Source organism: Clavelina lepadiformis, chromosome 7 (genome assembly GCF_947623445.1).
Source record: "Clavelina lepadiformis chromosome 7, kaClaLepa1.1, whole genome shotgun sequence".
Classification (NCBI taxonomy): Eukaryota; Metazoa; Chordata; class Ascidiacea; order Aplousobranchia; family Clavelinidae; genus Clavelina; species Clavelina lepadiformis.
Window position 1 is genome coordinate 2,163,116 of NC_135246.1, and position 21,212 is coordinate 2,184,327.

Here is a 21,212-nt window from a genome sequence, read left to right on the forward strand (position 1 = left end):
AACATGAAAAGCAATACCACAAGCATTATTTGCTGAGTGTTTGGGATAAATCCACAATACCTCGAAACTCAAGGTCACCAAAAAGTTGCGCCACCAACAGGCACGAAACCTGGAGAATATTGACCACCAGCTTTCTATCCGCTGATTTCGGAGTGATGGTACGTAACGATGCGAGTTAATGTTATCTCGAAAAAAGCACTGCGCTGCTGCCAAAAATCCATTTTCTATACCCAAATCTGATACTACTTCAATTGGACAGCCTTGGAAGTGAGTGACAGCTTTAATATACATATTAGCGACAACATGTGGACATTTGTTTGATCGTGTAACATTAAACCACAGCATTTTTCGACTAAATCCATCAATTGCACCACGTAAAGAAAATTCGAATGGTTTAAGCTTGTCGTAACCATCTGTGTGCCATGCATAATTTGGGCCAGGGTTGTGATACTCTCTTCGTCTTAAACAGTGAGCTCTTCGAGCCTCACACCCTTTCGGATCAATATTACATAGTACATCAGCTACATACAATCTTGGTACTCTTAAACCTTCTATTTGTAATGTGTGCCAAACTGACCGATATCCACCAAAAGAAGAGGGTCCATCCAACAACTCCTCGATACGTTTTTCTGCCTGAAATAAAACGGTGATGTCTTTTTTTCCAGCCACATTTTCTTCGCAGTTTAATTTTTTGCAATCTTCTCTTTAAAGTTGTTATACTGATTGTGTAGTTATGACAACTGTGTAGCAATTGTAAAATTTCTCCATTCTCATATCCTGAATGGAAATATTCAGATATTATTTGATCTTAATCCAAAGTAGTCGCTGCAAAACATAAAAACAACATGTGCACTTTTGAGACATGACTTGGCATGTTGTATCATATATTTTTCCTAAATAATAATTAATTATTAATAATAATACACAGACACATAGTCGATTTAGGTAAAACATTTCTTGTTGGTGAAACAAAACAACAAAATAATATTTCAGTCCACAGCTAAACTTTTATTAAAATATTTATATCTTCACTTGAAAGGTAGGCTACTCACCGTGACCACAGTGTGAACATATCATAAAAATGCCAGGTATCTCATTATGGCACTCAACACAATTCATTGCAATGAAGATCAACTTTCACAATAACAAGGTACACTTTATCTTATACAAAAAGATTTCTGAAAAAGTTAGTTAAAATTAGAACAGTGCACCGTCAGCTTTGATATATGGATACATACCGTAGCCTACAGAATATTATTAAAAAAGTATGCAAATACATAAAAATTATCGAAGTTTTTCCAATGTATCATATCATATCACATGCTTAGTTGCTGTTATTCCCTAGATCTGGGGTCACATAGTCTACCATCTTCGTGCGAACACGACTATTGAGTGCCGGTGACGTCACAGTAGTTAGGGTTTATTAAACTAACAGACCAGTTGTTGTGCACTTCTATACACCAGACCCAATCTTTTTATGCTGTTATAAACAGCTTTGGTCTGTCCAAACAAGAAAAAAATATGGTAATGTTTTTGCGACAACAAAAACAACATAACCTCTAAAGTCTAAGTCTACTGGCACCTTACATTCGGTAGGCCTAACCTATACAGCCTAGCTCTAGAAACTTTGTTAGCATACTGAACTTGCAATGTTTAACATGTACCCTAGACCTAAGCTTGTTAAGGCTTGCAAAAGCTTACTATCTCTGACTATTTGTGGCTGTGACCGATAACCTTATCCCGTTCCAGAAGACCTCATTAACTACCTTACGGCACGGTAAGCATACATTTTATGTATGTTGCGATGAGGACTTGAATTGTTGTAGGGGCAATTTTTATTTGTGGCGGTAGTGGTAGTTTTACAACGCAAAATATTTTCAACGCACAAAAGGGGGTGAGCGGAGAAACGTTCTACAAATAACCAAGGAGTTTAGTGAAACTACGACATACTGCAACCATTATGACATACATTCCACAACTTGCTACAATAGCGCGATGGCGCTTGCTATATAACAGTTGGATGTTGTTAACAACCAAATATCGTAAAAGCTTTGCACAAAATACTGCAAGTAAATCATGCTTAAAATCGACAGATCCGAAATTATACTTTATGAAAAAAGTCATAAGGATGGCGAAGTGTGGCAGTAAAGGCGCTTCGGTCATTGGAGAAAGCGAAATGGCGCTGAGACAAAATATTTTTCTTAAAAGAGATTAAGGACAAGTGGGAATATTTACGTCAGAATCTGCGGCTGGAACTTCAATCCTCGGAGTATCACTGGCAAGTATAAAGACTACAAAACAAAAGTAGCCGACGTTCGCTTTTAATGGAATAAAGTTCGTTTGAAAAGCGATTTAAATGAGACAATGCTGTAAACATATATCAACGAAAGAACGCTTATGGAAGCTGATACAATGTAACTGCTCCAATACCAAAAAATCGATTGTAAAAAAGTCGGTGAATTTCGAAAAATCATTGCAAGATTGTAAAACCAACAAACCCTTCCCAACAAAACCGGAAAATTTAATCCCAAAGCGGATAAACTGAGGTGAAGTGATCGTCGCAAAAACTGTTTTGTCACTTACGTGTGAGCTTTCTCAAGCAATTGTTAAAAATTACTTTGCGTTCGTTCACGTACTTTGTGAGTGGCAGTGGACCCACTTCAACTTCTGACAAACCTCGTGGTGCCCGACAGGGGTCACACAAGTGTTGCCCTGGAAAATCTCTCCTAACGAGGCAGCAGGGGTTGTTCAGTATACTGGCGATCTAAATGTGGCGTCGATGAGCAATGTGGCAGAAACGCCGCGTGCGTGGCAAATACCATATCAGCATAGGTGACACGCGAATTGTCCGAGGAGCGACTGTCAACGGTCCCGTTTGGAATGCAATGATGCATAGACAGAGATCCGGCGAAGATTTCTTTGATTAGGCCTACGTGAAACGATGCGAAAATTTAACCCAAACAAATACAATATAACGAGCTTAAAATATCTGCACAAATATCTGACTTGTCCTGTTGACACATCTCAACAAAATCTCGGCTTGCCATTTTGGCCCCGTTTCACTATGGGCTGTAGGACGTATCTGTGTACATTACGGCGGCGGACGGGACGTTGTATGTCCGCGATTTCTTGTCCTGGCGGCATCTACTCTTGCGTCTGAGCATTAAAACCAGCTGCAAAGGAATTCACATTTGACTTAAAAGACTTAATTCAACTACTGCGCATTGTATATAACTGAAATATATTAACGCAAAGATGGTTTCGTTAAGAACATGTTAGACTACTAGACTACAGTAAAGAGTCAAATGTAAAACAGATCTAGGCTACAAAATATCCTTCAGCGTATCCACAATCAACAAAAACATTTTCACTCACAACTATGATGGTTGTGATGACGATCAATAACGCAGAAGCCCCGATTATGACGTAAAGAATAAGGGGGTCCAACCCTGCGGCAGAGAGTGCAGTTCCCTTATGCTTGTATATGTCCGGGAAGTAGGAGCTGTTTCTGCATCCACTCAAAGCCTTGATCTTGTTGAACTTGACCGGGTCCTCATTGGTTACATATATTCCCACCTACAGTGTACAGTATATGCGCAAGTGATTATTAGCGGCTGAAAGTCTAATGCTCATTGTTCAAGTAAATTTTGCAAATGTAAAGGTCATATAAAGTATGACGTCTACGTCATAAAACCCACTCACCCATGTCAAGGTCGCTTGCGTCGGTTTTCCAAGGTCACTGACCTTTACTTCGATCACGTGACAGCCCGGCTTCATCTTTCTTAATTGTTCTTCTGACGTCACTTCGAGCGTCACGTTTCCGGTGACCATATCAACCCCAAAGTATCCGTAATCGTTGCCCTTGGACATCGCGAACCGGACGCGACCGCTTTCTCCTTCGTCTGGGTCCGCGGCTTCTATCTTGGTGATGACGACGTTCTCCGATTTCGGAACCCGACGCGCATATCCCGACCCCTTCTTGTCGATCAAGATAAAATTCTTTACCGGATTTTCCGGTTTTACTTCGGTTACTTCGTCCGTGTCCGCGCTTTGCGTGCCCTTTTCCGCGGGGTTTTCGTCTCCCAATAGCGCAGGATCCGGGTCGGAGGGTCGGATGCGTTCCTTGCGGATGTAGACGACGGATAGGTCCTTTGTTACGTTCGGGAACTTTATAAACGGAGCGTTGTCGTTCACGTCTAGGAGAAAAATCTCAACGTTGCATATTCCTGTCAGAGGGGAATTCCCGTGATCCATGGCTTCAGCTTTCAGCACGTACGGTTGGGAATGAAGACTTTCTCTATCCAAGTCTTCCGGTCGGCCGTTGAAGTGAATTTCTCCTAAAGTCCAAACTTACAATAAAAATCTTAAAGACTGGAAAGTTCCAGCTAATAAAATAAATCCTTTATATAACATTTATACCAATATAACACCCAACTAACACTTGTAGGCTTAAAGCAGTGGGTCCCAACCCGGGATTTGCAGAATTATATTTAATTCTACATAAATACTCCATTAAGTAACAAATTTGAAGTTGGGGCTCGCTGAAAAAAATCATAGCAGCTAGGGGTCCGCAAGTAGGAAAAGGTTGGAAACCACTGGCCTAGAGATAACCGAAATGCCCTCGCAGCCATCAAACCGAGCTAGCGAAATTCAAAGCCAAGTAAACCTGATTCGGGTTGGATGGTGAACGGAGAATCCTTGCTGCCATCCGCGAAACTGTAAGTCAGTCTGGCGTTGGTGGTTTTCTCCACGTCTGCGTCATCAGCCACGACACGGCCCACGTACTTGCCGACGTCAGCGTTCTCTTCTATACTGAAGATGTAGTTCTTCTGCCGGAAGCGCGGCGGGTTGTCGTTTTCATCGACAACCGAGATCTGCGCGACACAAGTTGGTCGGTATCGTGCTTGCATCTGCTCCATTGCTAAGGCTACATCGCTATGTACATTATACAGGAAGCTAGGCGTTCTGCTTTAGGCAGGGTTTTTTTGAATTGTAGAATAAATATCGGGTACTTACGCTTACAGTCGCGCTTGTATTTCGCGGCGGAACGCCGTGATCTGTGGCGGTTATCGTCAGCACAAATGGTTCGGTTTTATACCCCGCGTCAGGTGGCGTGGCGCCAGACTTGAAAATAACTTGGCCAGTCTCTGGCTCAATTTCAAAAGGAACCTTAACGCCACGTTCAATGGGCCTTGCCGAGTAAGTTATCTCGGCATTGGCGCCTGCGTCCAAGTCTTCAGCAGTCAGCGTACCTATGACGTCACCCGGCAAAGCGTTCTCACTGACGCTAAGAACGTAATTCGCTTGCCCAAACTTCGGGCTGTTGTCGTTTTCGTCGACAAGTTCGACGACGATTCGCTGGTTGTTGCTAAGCGACTGCGCTCCGAAGTCCCAGGCCTGGATCTCGACGGTGTGGATCCGCTGTGTCTCGCGATCAAGCTCGTTCTTCGTCTTGAGCAGATACCTACGAAGTGTGACATCACAATAAGTAATCTCGTCTTACTGCTCAAGCTTAGAGTAAAAATAAACTATACCAAATTTAATGAAGTTAAAAATAAAATAAGATTTCTATTTGACAGATATCCGAGTTTTCGTATTCGCTCACAAAGATTTAAACCCACCTGTTATCCTTCTGATCGACTCTCTGCATTTCGAAACTGGTTGGCTCCAGCAAACGACAGCTGACGTTTCCGTTCTTGCCAGTGTCATGATCTGTGACCATGACAAACGCCACAAGTGTGCCAATAGCAGTGTTTTCCCGGATCAGCACCGGGTTTGATTCGGTCCGCTCCCCTGAAATCGGACTTTTCTCCTGATCGAGGAAATTGAGGTCAATGCGCGGCTTCTCGTCGTTGACGTCTTCAACCTGCACGGTGACTGTGACGTAAGCCGCCGCTGGATTCGGCCCGCTGTCCCTGGCCTCGATAGAGAGGTGGTGGATGGTCCGGTTTTCGTAGTCGAGCCCTGCCCCCGTGACTGTGAGAGATCCGGTTTCTGAATTGAGGGAAAAAATTGCGCGGTCTTGTTCGCTAACTTCGCTCGGAAACGTGTAGACGATCCGCGCGTTTTCACCCGAATCGAGATCGGTCGCTTTAAGTTTTATGACCTCATATCCGTCGTTGACGTCTTCTGGAACGGAAATGACGTAAATTTGTTTCGGGAAGGTCGGTTGGTGGTCGTTGAAATCGGTGACTTCGATGTGGACGGTTGCGGTTGCGGTGAGAGGCGGATTGCCGCCGTCGATGGCATAAAGAAGAAGATCATAGGATGCGATCCGCTCCCGGTCTAGTTTCTTGGAGAGGATGAGCTGCGGGATCTTCGTCCCGAAGATGTTATTGAGGACATCGAGTTTGAAATAAGGCACCGAGACTCCGTTCTTGTCTTTAGCGCTGGGAGGTGAACTCGAGATTTCGTAGCGATTGATTGAATTATTGCCCAAGTCTGGGTCCACAGCACTGTCCAGTCGAATGACCGATCCACTAATCGCGCTTTCCGAGATTTCCTTCGAAATTTGAGACGACGGGAACGCGGGAGTGTTGTCGTTTAAGTCAAAGATCACAAGTTGAATTTTAATAAGCTGAAAGCATTCACTGGAAAACATAGCCACTTCGATATCTCTCTCACACTTTTCCGGGTTGTCGGGACAAAGTTTCTCACGGTCTAGGTTTACGGCAGTAAATAACTCGCTGGTACTCTGGTCAACTCGTGCGAATTCAGCACCGTATGAAATGGTGTACCGCCAGGGTGGCTTACCGACGCCTACACGCTTCAGTACCACATCTCGTGTGATATTTCCAAGGTAATCGTCCTTTCCGCTTTCTTCATTTGCATTGTATACTAACAGGTTTTGACTTAGGCAGTTGCGCAAGTAAATTAACAGCAGCACGTACAAATTACACATCTCCATTTGGAAAACCTGCCAATGACATGTTAATATTCATGTTAAAGCTATTCTCTTGTGGAAGCTGATTTCTATTACAGCGTCCATGATTGGGTCATGCACATAACAGGTTAGCTCGGGTAAGTTCACTTCTTGTTCAACAAGGATTTGCTATTTTTGTGCGGTACAATTAACTCCCGTGTTTGCCTGTTGCAAAAACATCTTGCAACGTACAGGCTGTAAGTTGAAATATGTTTTTTGCAGCAAAACTGATATAAGCATTTCAGCTATCAGTCGACCGCGTGAACACATAAAGCCGGCCTACTATGAGCTACTACAAAGCACTTGATATTTCTTATTCATCTCGTGCGCCAGGGTTGGTCATCTATCTTTAGCTTCTAATAGTTTGAGAAACACTTGGGCCGTTTCAAGTGTTCGCTTGTATGTTATAAAAACCCCAAACTAAATCTAAAGTGTTAGCGAGTATACTGGGTACTTTAGCAGTTTAAGAATTTTTACACCTCTGTACTGCACAAAACCTAGTGTGATGCAACACACATAGCATGATTAAACAAATAAAAGCAGCCAACAATTACAGTTAGACTTAAAACGACTTGCAACAGGTAGGTAATACTGTACGGTGGAGAAAACGTGGCGTAATTAGTTCCTGTATTGTTGTTTGAATGGGATAAAATCCTTTAGAAGTTGAAACATTACCCTTCCAGTTTAGCGTTTACAAACACACGGCGACAGGCTTACTTAAACGTGTTCCCTTTTATACCTCCAGGTTAATGTGTATTAATGAAAGACGTGTGGACCCCTTGCATGTTGCAAGGCGTACCACGACACAACACGGATAACAGGGAATTGAATAGTTTGGCTCGGTTGGCTTAATTAGCAAAGAACTTCTAGTTGTATAGCGTATAGTGAATAACTATACCAAAGTAAGGAATGGTGGTCTAATCATTCTAAAAAAAAACTGCCGTACTGTCAAAGCTAAAAATCACGAATCTGAACCCAAACGGGGAACAGAAAAAAGCGCCATTACAGCGAAATTGATGTGAATTGGATTACCCAAACGTAGTTTACAGAAATGTCCAAGTGTTACTAAGAACCGAGTTCTCTGCAGCACATTAACACTTAAGATAAAGATGACGGCATTTCATAAAACTAGCGGTCTAGCCACACAATTACAAAATACACCTTATCTGGGTAACACATTGTCGACTAATGAAAGTTAAAAGATTACTTATTACGTCATATTCAATGTTTTATGACTTATTTGTCTTATCCCTGCATCAGACAATTACATTTGTTACATCGACAAAGCAACTTGCTCAACAAACAGCTACGTCGTCGAAAATCATTTGCCAGCTATTCTAGGAGATTTTCACGTCGATGAAAGTTCATAATCGATAAAAAATAATCAAAAGTAGACATTGCAAATCAAAAATTATAACCTGTGAATATAAGTGTAACCACTTTAGCTTCAGAGTCTGTTTCTAACTGTACATTCTGAGCTGTTCTGTTTCTGTCAAAGGTGTGTTGCAGTCAAATACGGAAAAATTAAAGCCAACGCAGTTCCGAGTTTCATGATCATAAGAGCCGGGATTTTGACGCAGGGAGAACGGCATGTGTGGCGACTTCCAGTAAACTAGTAAGCCCATACCTCACTGTCATAATAAGAATCTACGACACGAAATGCACACGAGTTGATTCAGTTCGATACTGCAAGGTGAACTGGTTCAGTAACATGCCAAATAACTATAGAACTCTGCAAGTTTCACCGTTTTCATTAAACACGCCGATGTTTGTTCTATTGCATTTCCTGCAACTGACCGGCTACGACGAGTTATCAGCAAAATATCGCGTCGCTTAACTCCGCTAAAATAACATTATGTCAACTGCGCAATAATTCGAGCTGTGCTATTGTTTCAAAAAGCAGCTGCATGTACTATCAGCTCATTGCGCTCAAGCGTTATCACTAGGGCGATTATTTTTTGACCTAAAAATTGAAAATTTTGACAAATTTTGACATTAAAAAACTTTTTTTTGACAAATTTGACAAATGAAGAACTCAAGTAGTTAAAATACGCATTATTGTACAAAAAGTTTAAATTTATTGTAGTAAAGAAGGGCCAAAATGTGAACACAGACTTAGCCTAATCTGAAAAGGAAATGAGCTAATTACAAATCACTGCCAAAAAAACCGCAACTAAGACGCAAAAAAAACTGTTCAATACATTTGTCTAAACTAAAGATACAAGAAGTTATTGAACTATCTAAAGCAAAACCGAAGAAAGAGCTGATTCACTATAAGTAGACAAAGGGCCATTTACAACAGTATAAAGTAGGCTATAATTAGGTGTACAATGTAATATAACAAGTTCAACTACAGTGCAACCTCTACGACACCACGACAATGCTATTTGTAAGCAATTTTGACTTTTTAAACAATTTTGACAATTTTTGACCTAATGCTGTAAATTTAACAAATTTTTGACTTTTTTTGACAGGTCAAAAAATAATCGCCCTAGGTAGTTATCACCCTAGTTATCATCAGGTCGTTCCGGTCCCGTACCTTACAACCTGCGGCGGTATGTGCCGTACAACTATAGCTTAGGCGTAAGCCTTTAGCTTAAGGCTTATGCCGTTTAGCCTAAGTGTAGTTCCGGTACCGTACAGCCTGCGGCGGTATGTGCCGTATAACTATAGCCTATGCGTAGGCCTTAAGTTTAAGACTTATAGGCCTACCGTATAATAGCAGTACCTAATAGATTGGAAGGTTTAGATAAAATTGCTGTAAATGCGAGTATAATAAAATTAACCGGCTGTTAAATGTCCAAATTCCGGATCCGGGTAACAAAGGACGAAGGTAAACCACAGCCAACCAGTAAGTCTGTAACTGAAGGCAACAAGCACAAATAATAGCTTGCCGAGTTTAGACGTTTCAACAATACAGTATGCCAATACTGTATGCGTAGCCACTATGCGAAAAGACCCAGTATGCGAAATTTTGCAAAAAATTGCTAATAAAATTTTAAGTTTTGCACATTTTGAAATGAAATTTCTTGTGCAACATTTTAAAGCCCTTCTCTGTTAACAGTCAAATTTTCAAGTTTCTACCTACAAATTATCCTTGTTTTGTATCAAAAGAAACACACCGTACTACAAAGAAAGCTAAATTTCTTGCTGAGGCAAGAAATCGGTCCCTGTACAAATCTATTAATTTTTCGCGAATAATAGAAGCAAGAGAGCTCTTTTTTCGCACACTTGCGCATTGGTTCCTCCTCTAAGTCTCTTTATATTTTCGTGGAGCTCTTTCATCTTTAAATTTCTTTTTTAATGACTTTTTCTACGTTGGTCCAACTTTGGTGTGGTAGCCAATATGCGAACGTAATTTCATAGAACTGTAAAATCCTTTGAGTCACACATGGTTCGTTTTAGTGAACTGGTGTAGGTGTGTCACATTGCTCTATAGTCTATAGCCTACATTTTTGGTGGAAATTTTTCAATAAGCGTTCTTCTAAGCTACTTGAAAATTTCAAGACTTTTCTTTGGTAAGTCTTGTACGAACTAATGATGAAAAGTAAATAATCTTCCATTTACTGACAAATTGCTTAAAATTGCAGGCATTCATTCTTGGTTCGTGTGTGTTTATTGTAGATGTAATGGAATGATTGGTTATTGTTGTTGAACTTGACTGTACCAGCCACTCCAATACAATCTATGATTGTCTGAATGTTTATTGTCCTCGATATAGATGAGCCTCAAGGTCGTTGTATTGCTTTATCAACCCTAGACTCGACTATTCAGCTAAGAGCTGACTGTCTTGTGAAGCCGACAAGCAAAGTTGTCTGACTTAACACTGAGCTTATCTTAAATTGTACTGTTCAGTAGTTTGCACAAATATGTTGATTGTATAAACTGATTATATTGTTTCTTCTTTATACGATTACAAATTGACAGTACATTTGCACATCAACAGCATTTCTACCAACAGTTAATGTAATAGCATTTTGGCTTAGCTATATTCAACTGTATTAAATTACTGGTTGCTGGTAACTGTAAAACTTGATTAAAAAGCATACGCTAACACACTTACTTTGGCAAAACTGAACGCATGCGAGAAAGGCACAAATATTACGTCACAACCATAGTACAGGAAGTTATTGTGACTCGTTTTACGCTTTGCTAAAACGACACATAAGTACGAGAATTGTAAATCTTACACAATCTGTATATTTTCTTTGGTTATTATCACAATATTATCACATAGATGTTTGAAAATGTGTAATTTTTTAGTCTATGCCAGGGGTGAGCAAGCTTGTTCAATGAAAGAGTCACTTGTGGTAAACTATAAACACCAGGGAGCCGCAAAATCTGTGATGTTTGTCAATTTGGTTATTATATTATTAGTAATAATTTTGGGATATTACTTTTCAGCTAGAAGACCCATAAAAAACATGTAGGCGAGACGCATTTTGATCACCTTTGCCATAGAGCAGGGGTGGCCAGACCTGCTTCATGCTCGAGCCGCATATAACAAATTCCAGTTTTAAAAGAGCCACAACACAAACACAATAGAAACCACGAATTTATTCACTCACAAAGAAGTGTAGCTATTGATAAACATTAGTGCTGCGTGGTGATACTATGACTCTCCACCTGGGCTTCACCAACTCTTTTTGCAATTATTAGTATAACCGTAACCAAGACTTAAAACTAGGTCAGCCCTGACGTACAGCTTCAATCTGACAGTTTACTTAACTACAGTGTACAAGTTAGCACACTTCTGTACAATAATGTACTTTTTGGAGTGTAATTTCATTATTACTAACAATGAGTCCATTGTTAATACGTGTGATGAAACAATGCGTTCTATTACACGTATTAACATCACACGTATCATCATTCACATCACATTCACATCACACGTATTCATCATTTTATCACATCATCATCTGATCAAACAACTCGTCTAGACCGGGAAAATTGCATGTCTAATTCAACAATGCTAATTCATTAAAGAGCCGCAATCAAATGCTCAAAGAGCCGCAGTTTGGCCACCCCTGCCATAGAGTATAGAATCTATAACTGAAAACAATGTCGGATTCTATGTCTAGTGTTACGTCATAAACGAAATCCTGGCATAAATAAAGAAAAAAGTAAACAGAAACGTTCATAAACGGCACTCTTGATAGCCTTTACAATTTTTGTGGAACTTTACGATTCGATTAGAAGAGCCACAAAAAAACATGCCGGCGGCGAGCCGTAGTTTGCCCACCCCTGCTCTACGTTAAACCTAATGTTATGTTTAACATCACTAGCAGATGAACAAACTGCATCTACTGACTACTCACTTATCTGTGAGTTTGTATAGTATGCAAAGCTTATTATAATAGGTAGCAGATATCACTCTACCACTAGTATAAAAGGTCCAAACGCCATAAATTGGACATTTTCGCATGGTGATTTCACATTGTTTTGTTACAGGTTGTTATAATCAACTCACCAAATTTGCCATACATTTTCCACAATAAATGGTTACACTAAATATCACCAATTCTTTGCCTTGGATATTTAATTGCAACTTTAATTACGATTTAAGTTTGATAGTTCAACTGTATGTTAAATATTTTTCATTATGTATGGTAAGAGCAATTAATTATTGTTACCATTTATCTGTAATTAATAAATGTAGCTCATATCTTCACAAATTGTTTGTTAGATTTGCAAATGCTTTTTCTTGTTGTAGGCTGTTGAAATTATTGTCAGAAAAGTAGACGTAGAGTCTTTTAGTGGAACACTGAGGAATTTTGTAAGAGTTTTTATGACAAATCTTTAACATCACAATTTTCGTGGAGCGGCCTCGGTCAAAAAAATAATGAAAATAAAGAATGCATTCAAAGATAATAAATAAGCTATATCATGCTTTTCTTGGTAAGGCTTTAACTACAAATTTTCTAACAACTGAATAATTATTCCAAACATACATTAAGACTGTACTAAATGATGCCGTTATTCTTAGCTTTATTTAACGTAAATCAATCACCTGAAATAATAGAATAATAGTAAAACAATAATAGTAGAAAAGCAACACAACCTCACAGCTCAAAGGATGTTCGTTTGTGACAATACGAACCGTGGAGTAATCTTAGTCTACAACTAAGGAATGCGCGAAGCAGACAAACACAAGTAATCAAGATAAACGAGGCGAGTTTAACACAGGAATTTTCATTACAAAGACTATTAGGGATGGGTGGATACGAACTCAAACCCGAAAAGATTCGCCGAATATCGCCTTTATGGAAGATTCGGGTGAACACGAATACCTACAATGGCGAACCCGAATACAATATTACTTATAATAAATTTACTGACGATAGTTAAAAATGATGATCTAGTTTCGCGACAAAGCTAAACTAGAGTCAGCAGGAACTTATAATGAAGGTCGTTTTCCTAACGATTTTGCTTTTACAATCGTTTTTTAAACATTATTTTTCGAAAGAAAGTAATTTGTTTATCGATTACACCATGTTACAAGCAAGACTTGACAGCTTTTGGATGAAATTTTATTGCTTGGTTCTAGTACGAATAGATTTGGGATTCGTTCGTGTCGACCTTCATAATATTCCTCGCAGCACATCCCTAATTAACCCTATTCTAACTAGGCTTGGCTTCGATCGGCGAATAACGGTAGCAGACCAAGTCACAAGGCCCAAAAAGTGGATCCACCCAGTTCCGGATCGGATCCACCACGTACTGGATGACTTCACGACCAAGTTTGATGGACACGAAACTCACATCCTCGGAGTGAGGCGTTTTATAGAATTGAACACCGGACAAGATTTAGGTTTTTTCTTCGCCGAGCAATGCTTTATACTTGCCCTGACCACCACGTCCCTACCGTTGGGTTCTCGCCCACAAGCGAAACAGCCTTCGTCACAGTTGGTGGCCACGAATCCCTCCCTGAGGACTCACCTGGACAAGATCCCGCCACATTTTCTTCCATTTCGTGTGTTCCCTTCACACAGGTAGATCGATATTGCGCATTTGATAATTTGAGGTTCAGTTCAGGAACCTTCCGCTAACTTGCTTTTTTTAAAGTGGGTATGAACGTGTGAGTCCGTAAAATTGAAGATCAAAATTTAACAATTGTTGTAGGTTACTTTTGTATGTTTTATCACCATGTTTTTGTCATACTTTTTGCTCAGTTTAATTTAATGTTTGTACTTTCTGCAGTAACAGCTGGAATCACGTATATTTTGAAATATCAGTGAGAAAAATAAACACACGTATCTTTCCCAAACTGCAAACAAAAACAATCCCAGGCGTAGCATATAGTGCTGTTTACTGCCATTCAAAGCAAACAGTTTGAATTGTTGGTGTAAAATCAACAGTGCATTAAATTGTTATTGAAGCAGATAATAACACATCAAAATCTCATCTTTTCCTACAATTGGTGAAGTCAGCTGTCTTAACCTACTTAAAGTTCAGTATTATTAACATGACTCATAGGAAATTAACAAAAACTCATGTTGTAACAACGCATTCTTTGCACACAGTATTTAAGTTACAACGCTTCACTTATTTCACATAACACAAGATTTGTTACAAAAAATTGCATAAATAACTATGCTTGTAGCACAAATCTTTTTCAACTTCAAGAAAATTTGCAGCATTGTAGAAATTACAATTATGAAGGTGCATTTACATTTAAAAGCAATCAAGCAAGCTTTCCAATCAGATGAATTAAAATTGTTCAATTTCTTTTCTTTTCACTTGAAGAATCACCCTTGAATGCCTTCTTTCTCTGGGTGAACATGTGGCAATAAAGCTGGGGAAAAACTGTTCCAAAGCAAATTCAATATTATTTACAATTAACACTGAGAGTTATGCTTTGAGTAAGTTGCATTAATACTGTGTACAAAGTTACAAATATATAAAAAAATCAATCATCATTGAAAAGTCTCTATTATAATGCTATTTCAAATATTCAATGCGTAAGTTACAACTTACATATCTGGTAGATAGGAAAGGTGCACATTAAAACAATATGATAATCCAGAGCAAAGTTAAACACATTAGGTAGTGTGATTGAATACAATCCACTTTCGCGGACTGGTTCCAAGCTGTTGTAAATTGTCAACGTTTCACCCTACGAAAAAAATTAAGTGTAAAATCCAAGTTATATATGAATAAGGTGGATTCCTAAAACTAGCTTAATTGTTTTTAAGATATGAACACGAAAGTCAGTAATACCAAGCCGAAATTAATAAAATTGTTAAATTAAAATTATCAATGATAGAATTTCAAAATTCTGTCCCTACCGTTACTCCGTTAGTTACTCAAGTCGCATACGTCGTTACGAATGTTTTAGTTAAGTTCTTTTAACGATAACAGACAAACCTTTTATTGGTTAACTGTTATACTTTTATTATTTACTTATTAGACTCTAATAAACACTTTGAGACCCGTTAGAACTTTTTTGCAATGTGAATTAAACATTTTGCACCATATAGTTCACAAGGCACTTTTTAGGACCTATATAACTAATGTATAGTGCAAATGTTTTAGTTAAGTTCTTTTAACGATAACAGACAAACCTTTGATTGGTTAACTGTTATACTTTTATTATTTACTTATTAGACTATAATAAACATTTTGAGACCCGTTAGAACTTTTTGCAATGTAAACTAAATATTTTGCACCATACAGTTCACAAGGCACTTTTTAGGACCTATATAACTAATGTATAGTGCAAATGTTTTGATTTAAAGAGGTTTAGTTGTTTATTGATTGATCATTGGTCATCAATCATTGATTGATCCAGGAGAACTTTGCAGACTTTAACAAGTTGTTTCTTCATGCCATGGAAAAGTTGCGTAGATATTTGGAAGATTATTGTTACCCTCTTAATGATGTTCGTGGATCCCCCAAGTCACGCAAATAGTGACAAAATAAACGAATTATAATTTGATGGCATTTTGTGAATACGAATGCATCAGTGTCTAAGACACTCTGCAGCTAATCTGAAAATAAAAACATTATTGATATCAATATTAGGCCTTTATGCTCATAACTGGAAAACAATAACGGCCTTACAAGGACAAGACCTTTTTATTCTTATTCACCACTGACTGTCCGATATGAACACAGTACTGCGAAGGCTATTTGCTATTATGCCCTAATGCTATTTCTGTATAACTTGATATATGTAAACTATAAAGTCAAGGTAAGTATACCATAACAGCAATAATAATACATAGGTCATGCATATGCATCCTTTCTTGTAACAAGTATCTGATAAAATAAAATTTTTTAAAGCACATGACTAAGGTTTTAAAATGATTTTTTCTATACGAGATATTTTCTGTAGTTTTATGATCACGGATGTGATATGGGAAAAGGTATAGGGTCAAATGGTTCCTTTATCTCTCTTCCATATTTTGTGATAATCAGAGTTGACATAAAAATGTATCAACTCGAAAACTATGATTGTATTGATATAGGTTATTAGGTAACTCTTCAGTTCATAAGTGGGTGTTTTATCATCTATAGCTATTTTTGTAAAAATATTACTTATGTCAAATGCAGTATATTTGTTTATACATGACTTTATAAAACAAACAGTCAAAAGAAATGAAGTATAGTCACGGTTAGAAACGTCAGCCATGACACCATACGACGATCTTGGGCAAGGTATTAACGACGTTTATTCCTAATTATTGATTCCAACAAACAGTTTCCATGTTGTGTAATACCATTGCAATCCCATGTTATATAAGGCAAATCAGGCGTTTCCATTTTATAAAATACTACTCCAATAAAATATGTTTAAGCGTTGCATCGTTTACGACCTAAGATAAAAAAACTGCCTAGGCTCTTTGACATTATCTTATAAGCAAAATTTATTTAGCTCCAAACACGATTTTTCGAGTAATTGCAATTAATGACAGATGATGCCTTGCGCTTTTTAAGGAAGCGTCAAACACCAAAAAATGCCGTAAAATCTTTGTTTCTTTTATTATACAGTGAATTGACTAAACGAGTGATTACTAGAAAATCTTCCATGAGGCTCTCGGAAATTTTGCATGTCAATTTAGTATGCTTTGAACTACCATTCCATAAAATGTCATCAAAAAAACACGATTCAAACTTTTTTTACAGAGGCGCAAAATAAACACTGAAATTTTTGGTCTAAAAAACCCAATTTTAGCTAATTTCATGCTAATTTTTAGCCTAATTCTGCACGCGACAAGTGCTAGGGTAATTCCCAGGCTAGAAACCAACACCAACAGTGCTGCCTTCTGATTGGTCTAAATAGGTTTTTTAAAGCCCTACGTAGGAGTACAACAAATTCATAAAGATCTTAGTTTTAGGGGTTTGACGCCTCCTTAATAAACCAAACAAAGAAATTAGGCACTCACAAACGTGAAGTGAAGTTTTATTAAATTTCTGGAGATGCCAGGAATTGAACCCGGGGCCTCACACATGCGAAGCGTGCGCTCTACCACTGAGCTACATCCCCAGCCGACGAGGATGGGACTCGAACCCACGCGTGCAGAGCACAATGGATTAGCAGTCCATCGCCTTAACCACTCGGCCACCTCGTCGATATGAAAACAATCTGGCCATAACGTTCAGCACATGTAATTTTTCAAAACACTACGTACATAGATTTGTCTACATATGAAGCAGAGATTCATCTGTAACAAGTCTGAGAGGATGCACGTAGAACGGAACACCTATCTGTTTGACTATGTCAATAATCTGTACTTCATTCTGTAGTGACATTGTGCTTGCCACCATCGTCACACTCAGGCAGTGGCGTTTGTAAATTTTTCTGGGTTCAAACTGCGGTCTTTGGAACAATCTTACTCAGGAACTAAAAAAGAACAAACACTAGGCCATCCGATGATTTGAGTATTAGTAGGCTATATTTTTGTGATATCAAAGAAGATGTACAGTGACGACACCGAAAAGCTACACGAATTTAACCAAACCTGGGTGTACTGTGCAGTGCTCTAATCGGTTTCATTCGTATATTCCTATTATTATTTTGAGATGAAATATGAAGACTTTGAAAATACATGGAAGATGTGCGAACTTTGTTGCGAGGGGGTGTAGCTCAAATGGTAGAGCGCGCGCTTAGCATGCGCGAGGTACCGGGATCGATACCCGGCACCTCCAAGAAACATTTTACTGATTTTCGTTTAAATCTAACTGAAAATGGATACAAAATCCCACTGATTTTTGAAGAAGCGACTGGGTTTGAGTTTGTCGTGAGTGAAAGAACATAGCACGCCGTTATAGAAACTGGGATTGGCGGGGGTGTAGCTCATATGGTAGAGCGCGCGCTTTGCATGCGCGAGGTACCGGGATCGATACCCGGCACCTCCAATTTACATAAGTTGATTTTTGTCGATCAATGGATGGATTAGTTTGAAACTTTTTATCAAAAGATTGTATGTGCCTCGAGTGAGGATCGAACTCACGACCTTGAGATTATGAGACTCACGCGCTGCCTACTGCGCCATCGAGGCTCGTTTAGGACAAGCAATAATACCATTGCAATCCCATGTTATATAAGGCAAATCAGGCGTTTCCATTTTATAAAATACTACTCCAATAAAATATGTTTAAGCGTTGCATCGTTTACGACCTAAGATAAAAAAACTGCCTAGGCTCTTTGACATTATCTTATAAGCAAAATTTATTTAGCTCCAAACACGATTTTTCGAGTAATTGCAATTAATGACAGATGATGCCTTGCGCTTTTTAAGGAAGCGTCAAACACCAAAAAATGCCGTAAAATCTTTGTTTCTTTTATTATACAGTGAATTTACTAAACGAGTGATTACTAGAAAATCTTCCATGAGGCTCTCGGAAATTTTGCATGTCAATTTAGTATGCTTTGAACTACCATTCCATAAAATGTCATAAAAAAAACACGATTCAAACTTTTTTTTACAGAGGCGCAAAATAAACACTGAAATTTTTGGTCTAAAAAACCCAATTTTAGCTAATTTCATGCTAATTTTTAGCCTAATTCTGCACGCGACAAGTGCTAGGGTAATTCCCAGGCTAGAAAACAACACCAACAGTGCTGCCTTCTGATTGGTCTAAATAGGTTTTTTAAAGCCCTACGTAGGAGTACAACAAATTCGTAAAGATCTTAGTTTTAGAGGTTTGACGCCTCCTTAATAAACCAAACAAAGAAATTAGGCACTCACAAATGTGAAGTGAAGTTTTATTAAATTTCTGGAGATGCCAGGAATTAAACCCGGGACCTCACACATGCGAAGCGTGCGCTATACCACTGAGCTACATCCCCAGCCGACGAGGATGGAACTCGAACCCACGCGTGCAGAGCACAAGAGGATTAGCAGTCCATCGCCTTAACCACTCGGCCACCTCGTCGAGATGAAAACAATCTGGCCATAACGTTCAGCACATGTAATTTTTCAAAACACTGCGTACATAGATTTGTCTACATATGAAGCAGAGATTCATCTGTAACAAGTCTGAGAGGATGCACGTAGAACGGAACACCTATCTGTTTGACTATGTCAATAATCTGTACTTCATTCTGTAGTGACATTGTGCTTGCCACCATCGTCACACTCAGGCAGTGGCGTTTGTAAATTTTTCTGGGTTCAAACTGCGGTCTTTGGAACAATCTTACTCAGGAACTAAAAAAGAACAAACACTAGGCCATCCGATGATTTGAGTATTAGTAGGCTATATTTTTGTGATATCAAAGAAGATGTACAGTGACGACACCGAAAAGCTACACGAATTTAACCAAACCTGGGTGTACTGTGCAGTGCTCTAATCGGTTTCATTCGTATATTCCTATTATTATTTTGAGATGAAATATGAAGACTTTGAAAATACATGGAAGATGTGCGAACTTTGTTGCGAGCTGGTGTAGCTCAAATGGTAGAGCGCGCGCTTAGCATGCGCGAGGTACCGGGATCGATACCCGGCACCTCCAAGAAACATTTTACTGATTTTCGTTTAAATCTAACTGAAAATGGATACAAAATCCCACTGATTTTTGAAGAAGCGACTGGGTTTGAGTTTGTCGTGAGTGAATGAACATAGCACGCCGTTATAGAAACTGGGATTGGCGGGGGTGTAGCTCATATGGTAGAGCGCGCGCTTTGCATGCGCGAGGTACCGGGATCGATGCCCGGCACCTCCAATTTACATAAGTTGATTTTTGTCGATCAATGGATGGATTAGTTTGAAACTTTTTATCAAAAGATTGTATGTGCCTCGATTGAGGATCGAACTCACGACCTTGAGATTATGAGACTCACGCGCTGCCTACTGCGCCATCGAGGCTCGTTTAGGACAAGCAATAATACCATTGCAATCCCATGTTATATAAGGCAAATCAGGCGTTTCCATTTTATAAAATACTACTCCAATAAAATATGTTTAAGCGTTGCATCGTTTACGACCTAAGATAAAAAAAACTGCCTATGCTCTTTGACATTATCTTATAAGCAAAATTTATTTAGCTCCAAACACGATTTTTCGAGTAATTGCAATTAATGACAGATGATGCCTTGCGCTTTTTAAGGAAGCGTCAAATACCAAAAAATGCCGTAAAATCTTTGTTTCTTTTATTATACAGTGAATTTACTAAACGAGTGATTACTCGAAAATCTTCCATGAGGCTCTCGGAAATTTTGCATGTCAATTTAGTATGCTTTGAACTACCATTCCATAAAATGTCATCAAAAAAAACACGATTCAAACTTTTTTTTACAGAGGCGCAAAATAAACACTGAAATTTTTGGTCTAAAAAACCCAATTTTAGCTTATTTCATGCTAATTTTTAGCCTAATTCTGCACGCGACAAGTGCTAGGGTAATTCCCAGGCTAGAAAACAACACCAACAGTGCTGCCTTCTGATTGGTCTAAATAGGTTTTTTAAAGCCCTACGTAGGAGTACAACAAATTCATAAAGATCTTAGTTTTAGGGGTTTGACGCCTCCTTAATAAACCAAACAAAGAAATTAGGCACTCATAAATGTGAAGTGAAGTTTTATTAAATTTCTGGAGATGCCAGGAATTGAACCCGGGGCCTCACACATGCGAAGCGTGCGCTCTACCACTGAGCTACATCCCCAGCCGACGAGGATGGGACTCGAACCCACGCGTGCAGAGCACAATGGATTAGCAGTCCATCGCCTTAACCACTCGGCCACCTCGTCGATATGAAAACAATCTGGCCATAACGTTCAGCGCATGTAATTTTTCAAAACACTACGTACATAGATTTGTCTACATATGAAGCAGAGATTCATCTGTA

General features: G+C 38.9%; 1 protein-coding gene and 11 non-coding genes across 12 annotated transcripts; 3 read left to right on the forward strand and 9 right to left on the reverse strand.

The window, feature by feature from the left end:
* Nucleotides 1-2,192: 2,192 nt before the first annotated feature.
* On the reverse strand, nt 2,193-6,904 carry LOC143465271 (protocadherin-9-like). The gene is made up of 6 exons (XM_076963486.1): nt 5,622-6,904; nt 5,017-5,464; nt 4,667-4,874; nt 3,703-4,337; nt 3,376-3,576; nt 2,193-3,173 (listed from the first exon to the last, which is right to left on the reverse strand). The coding sequence occupies exons 1-6, from the start codon at nt 6,899-6,901 to the stop codon at nt 3,063-3,065; spliced, it is 2,883 nt and encodes a 960-aa protein (XP_076819601.1). The 5' UTR covers nt 6,902-6,904; the 3' UTR covers nt 2,193-3,062.
* A 10,438-nt stretch (nt 6,905-17,342) lies between these two features.
* Nucleotides 17,343-17,414, reverse strand: Trnaa-cgc (transfer RNA alanine (anticodon CGC)). Its single transcript has one exon. It is a non-coding gene; the product is annotated as a tRNA-Ala (tRNA).
* A 3-nt stretch (nt 17,415-17,417) lies between these two features.
* Trnas-gcu (transfer RNA serine (anticodon GCU)) lies at nt 17,418-17,499 on the reverse strand. The gene has a single exon. It is a non-coding gene; the product is annotated as a tRNA-Ser (tRNA).
* A 504-nt stretch (nt 17,500-18,003) lies between these two features.
* On the forward strand, nt 18,004-18,076 carry Trnaa-agc (transfer RNA alanine (anticodon AGC)). Its single transcript has one exon. It is a non-coding gene; the product is annotated as a tRNA-Ala (tRNA).
* A 137-nt stretch (nt 18,077-18,213) lies between these two features.
* Trnaa-ugc (transfer RNA alanine (anticodon UGC)) lies at nt 18,214-18,286 on the forward strand. The gene has a single exon. It is a non-coding gene; the product is annotated as a tRNA-Ala (tRNA).
* Nucleotides 18,287-18,356: 70 nt separating this feature from the next.
* Trnam-cau (transfer RNA methionine (anticodon CAU)) lies at nt 18,357-18,429 on the reverse strand. Its single transcript has one exon. It is a non-coding gene; the product is annotated as a tRNA-Met (tRNA).
* A 719-nt stretch (nt 18,430-19,148) lies between these two features.
* Trnaa-cgc (transfer RNA alanine (anticodon CGC)) lies at nt 19,149-19,220 on the reverse strand. The gene has a single exon. It is a non-coding gene; the product is annotated as a tRNA-Ala (tRNA).
* A 3-nt stretch (nt 19,221-19,223) lies between these two features.
* On the reverse strand, nt 19,224-19,306 carry Trnas-gcu (transfer RNA serine (anticodon GCU)). Its single transcript has one exon. It is a non-coding gene; the product is annotated as a tRNA-Ser (tRNA).
* Nucleotides 19,307-20,020: 714 nt separating this feature from the next.
* Trnaa-ugc (transfer RNA alanine (anticodon UGC)) lies at nt 20,021-20,093 on the forward strand. Its single transcript has one exon. It is a non-coding gene; the product is annotated as a tRNA-Ala (tRNA).
* A 70-nt stretch (nt 20,094-20,163) lies between these two features.
* Trnam-cau (transfer RNA methionine (anticodon CAU)) lies at nt 20,164-20,236 on the reverse strand. Its single transcript has one exon. It is a non-coding gene; the product is annotated as a tRNA-Met (tRNA).
* Nucleotides 20,237-20,957: 721 nt separating this feature from the next.
* Nucleotides 20,958-21,029, reverse strand: Trnaa-cgc (transfer RNA alanine (anticodon CGC)). Its single transcript has one exon. It is a non-coding gene; the product is annotated as a tRNA-Ala (tRNA).
* Nucleotides 21,030-21,032: 3 nt separating this feature from the next.
* On the reverse strand, nt 21,033-21,114 carry Trnas-gcu (transfer RNA serine (anticodon GCU)). The gene has a single exon. It is a non-coding gene; the product is annotated as a tRNA-Ser (tRNA).
* Nucleotides 21,115-21,212: the final 98 nt, after the last annotated feature.